Raw genomic sequence first — 9,315 nt, 5'->3', positions numbered from 1 at the left:
CTATCGTTATCGGGAAGCCGCACTTCTGTTCTTCTCTTTCTCATAGCATAGTGAGAATTTATCAAGACCGCCAAAACTATGTTCTTAAAATCTAGATTCCTGGCCAGACGGATTTGACTCTCTTGAGCGCTAGTTAGTTCGATTCCCAGTGCATTAACAAATTGTACGCCAGGGAATTTGCCTCATGGATAATGTCCTGCACTCGTTTTTCTTTCAACAAATCTGAATGTTTATAGAAAGGATTGATGATGGTATCACGCCTGTTGAAACAGGATCTATGTAGCGAAGCACCCGTGGATTTTGCTACCCTACACAATTTATCGTGGTGCTGATCCGCTCTACAGGGGATTTTACAGGGGTAAACTTTGATTTTTGTAAGCCAATTAAAACTTGTTGACCTCTTACGTAAGGCTCGCGAAAAGTCACAGCTCTTGCTAAATAATCAGCTCCGTCGTGTTCCCAGATTGCACACTACGTTAGGTTAGCAAGCCGAGCGTTGTCAGAGAATGACTATAATTCAGCACTTGATGTGTAACGCTTGTTCAATGAATGAATGGCAACATCTTGTCGGAGCTCTCTCGGATAACATTCCAGAATCATATCCTAACAAGCCCCCAGAGTCCCTACTCTTCTTTTCTTGATTGTCAGTATTCCCTATTGGCGCAAACCCAATCCATTCCCATGCGTCTATATCATAGCGACTTAGTGTCATAAGTCGAAGATCGGCCTGGTTGGGACTGAATTGGTTCTGATCATGGCTGATCATGTTGAAAGCTCGACGTCATTATACTTTACAGGCAAGTGTACACCCATCGGGCTAACGGCGATCAAGTCAGGATGGACTCGGCCGTATTGGTAATTGATCTTGCTCTGATTCAACATCCCTCGATGTGTTAATATTCGTCGCACTCTCTGGGTCCTCTAAAACCCCCAGGGGCTCTGCCGACTTTTTCAACCCTTCGTCTCCAGACGACTCATCTGACGAATACGGAGCATCTTCAGCCGCTTCATTGGCGCGCTTCCAGTCTCTATACTTCTTGGCTAACCCTCCCATAGTCGGCTGCGTCTCAGTAGGGTTTGACCAGCTCTTGTGACGCCAACCAACTCTATCCTCAGGCCCGTGGTTGGAAGGCGACTCGGGACCTGAAGAATGTCTTGACCGTTGTCGCTTCTGCGGAAATAGGTGCTCAACGTCGAAGACTTCGGCACGTTTTATCGGTGCTGCTTTCGGCCTTTCATCAAATTCGCGCACGCGCTCTTTGAACCGTGTGAAGTTATCCTCGTCGAGACCGAGGATATTCTCCAGATACTCGACAGCCGACTCTGGGTTCTGTATGGCGGTGTCGCCGTGTTTTTGGTAATGCGAAATGTCGTAGAACATGGCGAGGTAGGCAAGCATGGCTGTCTGTCGTCGACTGGATGGCTGTTTGAGGGCATAGAACTCGTTTGCATTCTTGGGAAAATGTGTTGCTTCAGGGTATGTGATGCCTTGATTTGGCAGGTAGATGGGAAGGGCGTGGATGGGAAGAAAGGGATTTGATAGTTTCCCGTTACGAACGCTCGCTAGGAGTCGAGCATTATCGGCCTTCATTTCCTCGAAGCGCTGATCTATGTCTCGGAAGCGGTCATCGACGGACTTAAACTCGTAGTCAAGTGCATCCCTCAGATCGGCATTGTGTTGACTGTTGACCTTTGACTCTTTGGTTGTACTGTTCCGGAACTTGTGGATGTCTTTTGTGTTGGTATCGACGTCACTCCGGAGGCCGCGGATGCTTTCATTAAATGCCCTGAGATCGTTTCCGATGTCGTCCCGAAACCCGCTGAGTTCCCGCCTGATTTCCAGGATAATGCTGTTCTCCATCATTTGTGTCGCTGAGCAATGATTGTCATCAGTTTTATTCTGCCCATGCTCGGTCGCTGGCTGTGTGGTTCGCTGACGTCTGCTGGTCGAGATGATGTGGCGTGGAGGATCGTGATTTCACAGAGAGATTTAGATATTCTTGTTGAATAGGTGCTAGGGTATCACGTGCACGCAGGGATGCTTCAGATTACGCGCCAAAATGGCGACGCGCTCAGGGAACAGATTCTTGACAGAACATAACAGAATACACCAATTTTACATCAATGAACCGAATACACGTAATGTCTGACAATTAAGAGTCTCAATTGCATCTTAGCGACCCGCGCATCCAAACGCATACGACCTTCGGTTCATTCTATCACCATGTCGGCCAAACATGCTGAAAGGGCCATTAGTTACGCGTCTCCGGAGGATTGGGACTCCTGGTCCAACGAATTCAAGAAGCTGGCGCACGCCTACGATCTAAGGCAATACATCGATCCGAACGACCGTATACGATGGCCTCAGCGACCAGAACTTCCAGAAATCCGAGATTATCCTAGACAAGCCGATCCGGACGATCCCGATAGTGGCACAATGACGCCCGGCTCGGATTACGTACCGCCTCGACGAATCAGAGAGCTGACGTCTGAAGGAAGAGCGGAATACAAGCACGATCTCAGGATTTATTCTCTGAAAGAGACAGCGTATAGAGAGACGAAGAAACAGGAGCAGAAGCTAGTCGAGTTTGTCCTCAAGACGGTCTCGGTCACGTACCAGAAAACATCCTGCGTCACGGGAGACCGATTGGACAAATGGTACCAGGAGCTATGAAGATCTGGAGTGGTATACAACGAACGCCTCCGACCCGAAGCGCGCGACAAATACCACAAAGCAGTACATACAGCCCCGAAGATCAACAAACTCAACGAGTGGGTTACAGAATGGGAGACGACGATGGCCGAAGCGATTAGCAAGAAAGTCCCTGATGCCCTCGACGCGCAGTGCTGGGCAGAAGACCTGAATCGAGCCATGTATCACGTCCTCCCTAGCTGGGCATCTACTTTTCGACAACATCGACGCCCTCAAATCCTCAATAATTCCCTCAACTATCGAGAGGTCGCTGCCGACATTCGATACGAAGCCAAAATGGCCAACGCGAGCGGAAGGCCGTCAGGCATCAAGAGAGGCGCATTCGTAGCCACATACGGCGCTGCACTCAGGAACGACAGATCTGCAATCACGGACCGCGATAATGACACTATTGAAGTCCAAGGAGACGCCTCAGATTGGGCGACGGACGAAGCATCCTATGCACATCGAGATACGCGAGGCCAAGGCCGTGGGCGTAGAGCACGAGGCGGCGGAAGAGGAGTATCAACAAAACGAAAACGAGCAGAGACAACCGTCAATCCGAACCCGGATGTCCCTACTTGTCGAGGATGTTAAGGCTTCCATGACTGGAGAGGCTGCTGGTACTTATTCCCAGCCCAGAAAGCCGAAGGATGGGAACCCAACCAAGCCATACAACGATTAATAAATGACCGTCTCAAGAACGATACTGATTTGGTGGAGGAAGTCAAACGATTGTCCAAAAGTAGAGACAGAACGACTCAGGACGAGTGACTTGGGCGGGGTATGGCATACGTCAATGCAACCTACCTAGTGATGCACAACTTTATCGCAGCCTTCAACTGTGCCCCCTACCCTCTCAGACATTCTGCCATCCTTGACTCTGGATCGACAATCCATATCTTCAACGAAGTATGCAGGTTTCTCAACTACCAACCTGCATCGCTTGGAGACTTCGTCTACGCAGGAGATTCACCAGTAACTATTCACGGTTACGGAAATGTAGACATTTGCGTCCAAGGACCCCAAGGACCTTCTCTTCTCAGATTGCTTGATGTAGCTCATTGTATAAACTTTGCCTGCAATATTGTCTCATACCGACAGTTGCGGAAAAGAGGTTACTATTGGGACACCAGAGGAAACAACAACCAAATCCGCAGAAAAGATGACTCGATCCTCTGCACATTGACGGACCATTTCGACCAGTACGTGCTAGAGTACATCGACAAATCGACAACAGCAGCAGCATTCCTAGCCAAACGGAAACGGTATGATTCGTGGAGTAAGCGCCCTCCTCGTAGTGGAAACGAAACCTTTTGGCACCTTCGACTTGGACACCCTGGGCCTAAGGCACTCAAGCACCTCGTGGGTCAATCTCGGGGGGTGAAGATCAAGGGGATCTCCACGGTCGAGTGTGATGCCTGTGGAATGGCGAAGGTGAAGCGCCAAATCCGTCGACAAAGACGAGTTCCACCTGAGAAGGCCGGAATCCGGCTTGCTATTGACTTCCACGACGTCACTGGAGATGCTGGCTGCACTTCAACTATGCTAGTCACTGACCGTTACTCTGGCTATATTTGGGACTACTATCTTCCCGATCGAACTGGACCAACACTTATCCATGCACTTGAGCATCTACTCAAAATACTAGAGAGACAACTGCAGTGCAGACCCGAAGTCATCGAATCGAGTGTGACAACGAGATCCCGGATAGTCACCAGGTAAGTGACTTCCTCACTGTCAAAAACGGGATGCGCCTAGAGCCCTCCGCGCCATATGCCCAGAGTCAAAACGGCGGCGCAGAGCGCTCAGGGGGTGTAATCAAGGAAAAAGCTCGCGCAATGAGAATTGGAGCAGAGCTGCCTTCGTTCCTTTGGGTTGAGATCTGGCGTGCTGCCGTTTACCTATACAATAGGACGCCGAAGTACATTTACAATTGGAAAACGCCTTATGAGCGTTTCTACACTTACTTTGCCTATAGGGACGGGGTGGTAGTCACAGAGCGTAAACCCGATCAGACACATCTCCGCGTATATGGCTGTAAAGCCTTCGCGATGACGACCGATGCTTTGAAAAAGAAGAATCGGCGACAGCGACTCAATCCCCGAGGTTGGATAGGATATCTGGTCGGGTATAACTCGACAAGTATCTACAAGGTCTGGAATCCGTTGACCAACAAGGTCATATCCACTAGAGACGTGATCTTCAATGAGAAGGAGACGTTCTCTGGGGATATCCAGCATCTCAGGGATGATTTAAAGGAACTAAACGAGGAGGAACTTATTCAGCATCTCACCGATGCTGAGGTTCCGCAGGGATCTAGCATGAATCTGGATGCATCTACCCAAGAAGAAGACGAGGAACTCTAAGCGCCTTGCCTGAAGGACTAGCGTTTGAGCGGGAGGCTGCAAGTTATCCACATAGAGGGTTTGACCGTGATCACCCGATCACGCAGGGTGAGACTGGCAGGACACTAGTCGTAGGAGATCGGAATCGAGAAGAGCCTGACGGGACTGATCACCCCCATACGACCACTCGATTCGCTCCCTACCTGACCCCGGAGACTTGCCCTCTACAGCCTGCTGCCCTTCTGGTCGCTACTATCAGAGAACCTCCCGCGAGGAAGGAGGGAGAAAAGCCCCCTCAGTTACGAGCTGCCAAGATGGTGCATGTCCCACCTAGCGCTGGCACTTCCCCGGGACGAGACGGCGCAAATGGAGCCCCTCGTGTCGTTTCAACTTCGAGCAGTTGCTGGGAGGCCGCATTTAATGCCGGTCGACTCGCATCTGTGAAAGGGACCTGGAATGGCAAGGTGGTGAGTAAGCGGAAGCTCGAGAAGCAGGCGAGCTCGGCCAGCTGCCACCCTGATAGCGGAGAACCTCAGTCTATAGGAAATCACGGAGAATCTACTAAGCTGATGGATTCTCCCAGTTGCAAAAGCCAGTCTTCAAAGCTGACAGAGTTAGGTGACGGCCAACGCCGGATGCACCGGCGAGACATGCCAATATTACCAAAGAGGCATAAAGACCTCCACAGCCATCCACTAGGTGACATATTCCGTGAGGCAGAAAAGGCTCATCTGGAAAGCCATAAAGAAATGTGCTCGTCGCGTGAGGTTCAGAGAGAAGAAGCCGCAGGCAAGGAACTCCTGGACTGCATGTGGGTTTACGTGTACAAATTCGACAAGCACGGCTGGTTCACCAAGTGCAAGGCCCGGCTCGTTGTACGAGGCGATCAACAGGCCAAGTCGACACACGAGGATACCTATGCATCCACACTGGCCGGCCGATCTTTCCGAACACTCGTGGCTATAGCTGCTCGTTTTGATCTAGAACTTCTCCAGTATGATGTTGTTAACGCTTTTGTCAATGCTGAACTGAAGCAGGACGTCTACATGCGGATGCCTGGAGGCTACCGAAAGCCTGGTCTGATTCTCAAGCTTCAGAAAGCACTATACGGCTTGCGCCAGTCACCACTACTCTGGCAGAAAGAACTAACCACCACTCTTACGAACCTTGGGTTCAAGCCTGTACCCCACGAGCCATGCTGTCTCTCGAAAGAAGGAATACTGATATTCTTCTACGTGGACGATCTCATTGTTGCCTACGACAAGATCAATCAAGGAGCGGTTGAACGGACGGTGGGCAAGCTTCAAGAGAAATACGAACTCTCTGGTGGGGATACTCTACAGTGGTTCCTGGGAATCGAGATCATTCGCGACCGAAGCCAACGGTTGATTTGGCTTTCACAATCGTCATTCGTGGATAAGATTACCAACCATTTCAGACTTCAAGGGGGAAAGCCTTCCCTAACTCCAATGACCACGAAAGAACTTTTTCCGAACGGCGAGCGCGCATCAGCAGCGTCAATACAACTGTATCAACGCAAGACCGGATCAGTGCTCTACCTAGTAGTAATCACTCGACCCGATATTGCCCTTGCTGTTTCTCGACTTTGCCGATTCAACATGAACCCGAGTGACGACCACCATGAGGCTGTGGACCACCTATTCCGGTATCTGCAGAACACCAGAGCACTCGCACTACAACTCGGTGGAACGGACACCTTTGATGTATACAGTGACGCTTCTTTTGCCGACAACAGCCTCGATCGGAAGAGCTCACAAGCCTACGTGATGAGACTATTTGGAGGGACTATTGGATGGCGTGCCAACAAGCAGGATACCGTGACTACCTCTACAACAGAGGCGGAGTTACTGGCACTTGCGCAGGCTGCAAAAGAGTCCATGTTCATTTCCAGATTGATCACTGAGCTCGGTGTGACTCTCGACAACACAAGCATCACTATTCAGTGCGACAACATGCAAACTATTCGGCTGATCAATGCCGATGTAGCCCTACTGCAGACCAAACTTCGGCACGTCGATATCCATAACCACTGGCTGCGCCAGGAAGCACTCGCTAACCGGATTTCGGTCCGGCATACACCCACGACTGAGATGATTGCGGACGGTCTTACAAAGGCATTGTCCGTTCAACAGTTCCAGAAGTTTGTTACACAGGTTGGCCTAGTGGATATTAATGATAGAATCCAGGAGAGGAGGTTCAAAGAGCTTACTGCGGAGGATTTCATCAGAGCCGGGGAACGGCTGTAGGAAAGAAAAGCCCAAGTCGAGACTCAAAGGAAAGGCCAACCTGACGAAAGCAAACAGACTATACAGACCGAACCCCGGGGGGTTTGATTTTGATTTGATTTGATTATCCTACACGGTTGTGGCCGCTTTTATCCGCAGCTATGCCCGGCTAACAGGGCTCGGCCGACAGTCGACGCGTTCGTCGCGCAAACGCCCCACTTCGCCATTGTTGTTGAAACAAGGCCAGCTGTCCCCAAGTATCCCGTTTTGATCCTCATTCGCTATCTATGATCTGAATTGCTTGCTTTCTGTTAAAGAAATCCAAACTCTCCGCTTCTTGTTCCTCAGTCTTCTCATCCACTTCCTGTTGCTTCCAAGAATCTATCCTTCGTGACTTCGTGCCAAGGCTCTGTCGGTGCTCGCGCACCATGTTGCACGACCATGATACCTACAGTCTCCCCCCAGCCGTCGACTTTGTCTATAAGATGACCTCCCTTGTTAAACCCCCAAGGCTCTTCGAGTACATCAAATTCCATTTCTTTCTGTTCTTGTTGCCTTCAGCTGGGTTCCTATGTGGCCATGTTTTCGTCCTCTGTGTATGTATCGTCGCTCCCGATGGTGGCAGTAGCGGGCAACAAAGAGCCCTATGTAGTGCGATGCTCCGCTCGTTCCGAGGTGTCGGATTACTGAGTATGAGAGCCCCTGCGCGGTTTCCTCAGACGTTGCCTGGTAACGAAGGGGAACCAAATCCCTCGCCACCATGTTTTGGGAGGCGACAGTGGACAAGTCTGTCTGATCTGTAGTGTTGTTTGGCATCGTTTGTAGCGTGCCGCATGTCTGGTGCTCTGCCGCGCGGGGGTTGATACTGTTCTGTCCGACGACTCGCCGTGACGGGACGTCGTGAGCCTTGTCGAGATGGGCTGACCGGCAAAGACCCATATGTGACTGTATGTTTTGTTTGGAAGCTGTTGTTGGAGGTGCTCGAGCTTCGTCGTCGTACTATACGGGCTGCGTGGTTGCTCAGCTAAGGTCGCCATCGTTTGCGGATACGTGGTTTTCGTGACATGCTCTCGTTATTTCGCGCTCTTTTCCCGCCCGCAATCGCACCCCGACTTCTGCGGCTATCAAGACATCCGGGGGAAGATGAAATGACCCGTTGAAGCCATTACGACCACGAGTGGGAGTGTTGTGTGCAATGTGCGGCTGTTGTTTCAAAAATTCGTTCTCGCTGTTTGATGATGTTTTTCGTGTCACAAGGGATGGATCAAACCAAAAGGTGGTTGGTTGAAGAAGTGGGGTACACGTGATGTAAGCGCTGGGATCCTAATAGTCTCATGAACTTCCCTAGAAAGCTGCATCAAGACTCCCTCTTCAACTACACGTATCCCTCGTTATTCAAGTCCGCACCAAGCAATGGCGAGTCTACCTTCTCTTCCCAATGAAGTCTCTCGTTTTATTCTTGGCCAGGTCCATCCGCGGGATTGGCTTTCCCTTCGACAAACATGCAGGGAACTAAATAAAAAAACAGCTCACCTGGTGACTGACTTTTTCTTTCGAACGCGTGTAGTCATGCTCGAGCGGAGAAGTCTACATTGTCTCGCAAGTATTGCAAGAAGTCAGTCATTTGGACAATCTGTTGAGGAGCTTGATATTTGCACCAGCCATCTGCTACCACTTGATGAGGTGGAGGAGATCGAGCCACCATACAGCGAGTATGAAGGCATGATGAAGCACCTAAAGAAGGAGAACAATATGGATGCTATCCTCCGACTTGGCATAGAAGACTATGAAGAGTGGGTCAGAAGGTGGCCGATCAATAACGGGGAGGGGGGGTTTGGTGATGAGGATGAACAAAGCGACTACAACAGCCAAGATAACCGAGGGATGAGTTCTGCCATCGGCGATGACGGCCAGGCGGCAAGTAGCCAACTTGAGCAGATTAACACGCAAGAGTACAACAGATATCTACATGATCAAGATGCGATGCGTGCAGGCTACGATGTGAAATGCTTGGCAGGAGCTATGACAT

At 50.4% G+C, this 9,315-nt stretch overlaps 4 protein-coding genes across 4 annotated transcripts; 2 read left to right on the top strand and 2 right to left on the bottom strand.

Moving 5' to 3' along the window:
• Positions 1 to 832: 832 nt before the first annotated feature.
• Positions 833 to 1,861, bottom strand: FMAN_14092 (uncharacterized protein; the record flags this gene model as incomplete). The annotated part of the gene is made up of 1 exon (XM_041826006.1): positions 833 to 1,861. One exon carries the CDS (start codon positions 1,859 to 1,861, stop codon positions 833 to 835), a length of 1,029 nt encoding a protein of 342 aa, XP_041691330.1.
• A 363-nt stretch (positions 1,862 to 2,224) lies between these two features.
• On the top strand, positions 2,225 to 5,061 carry FMAN_14091 (uncharacterized protein; the record flags this gene model as incomplete). Its single annotated transcript, XM_041826005.1, has 4 exons — positions 2,225 to 2,613; positions 2,677 to 3,284; positions 3,528 to 4,413; positions 4,479 to 5,061. The coding sequence occupies 4 exons, from the start codon at positions 2,225 to 2,227 to the stop codon at positions 5,059 to 5,061; spliced, it is 2,466 nt and encodes an 821-aa protein (XP_041691329.1).
• Positions 5,062 to 5,354: 293 nt separating this feature from the next.
• Positions 5,355 to 7,307, top strand: FMAN_14090 (uncharacterized protein; the record flags this gene model as incomplete). Its single annotated transcript, XM_041826004.1, has 1 exon — positions 5,355 to 7,307. The coding sequence occupies one exon, from the start codon at positions 5,355 to 5,357 to the stop codon at positions 7,305 to 7,307; it is 1,953 nt and encodes a 650-aa protein (XP_041691328.1).
• Positions 7,308 to 7,969: 662 nt separating this feature from the next.
• FMAN_14089 (uncharacterized protein) lies at positions 7,970 to 8,323 on the bottom strand (the record flags this gene model as incomplete). The annotated part of the gene is made up of 1 exon (XM_041826003.1): positions 7,970 to 8,323. The coding sequence occupies one exon, from the start codon at positions 8,321 to 8,323 to the stop codon at positions 7,970 to 7,972; it is 354 nt and encodes a 117-aa protein (XP_041691327.1).
• Between the last annotated feature and the right edge of the window lie 992 nt (positions 8,324 to 9,315).

The sequence above is a fragment of the Fusarium mangiferae genome (assembly GCF_900044065.1).
Source record: "Fusarium mangiferae strain MRC7560 genome assembly, contig: FMAN_scaffold027, whole genome shotgun sequence".
In the NCBI taxonomy this organism is placed as follows: Eukaryota; Fungi; Ascomycota; class Sordariomycetes; order Hypocreales; family Nectriaceae; genus Fusarium; species Fusarium mangiferae.
The sequence above is the reverse complement of the archived record's forward strand: the minus strand, read 5'-3'. Positions and strand labels throughout refer to the sequence as shown.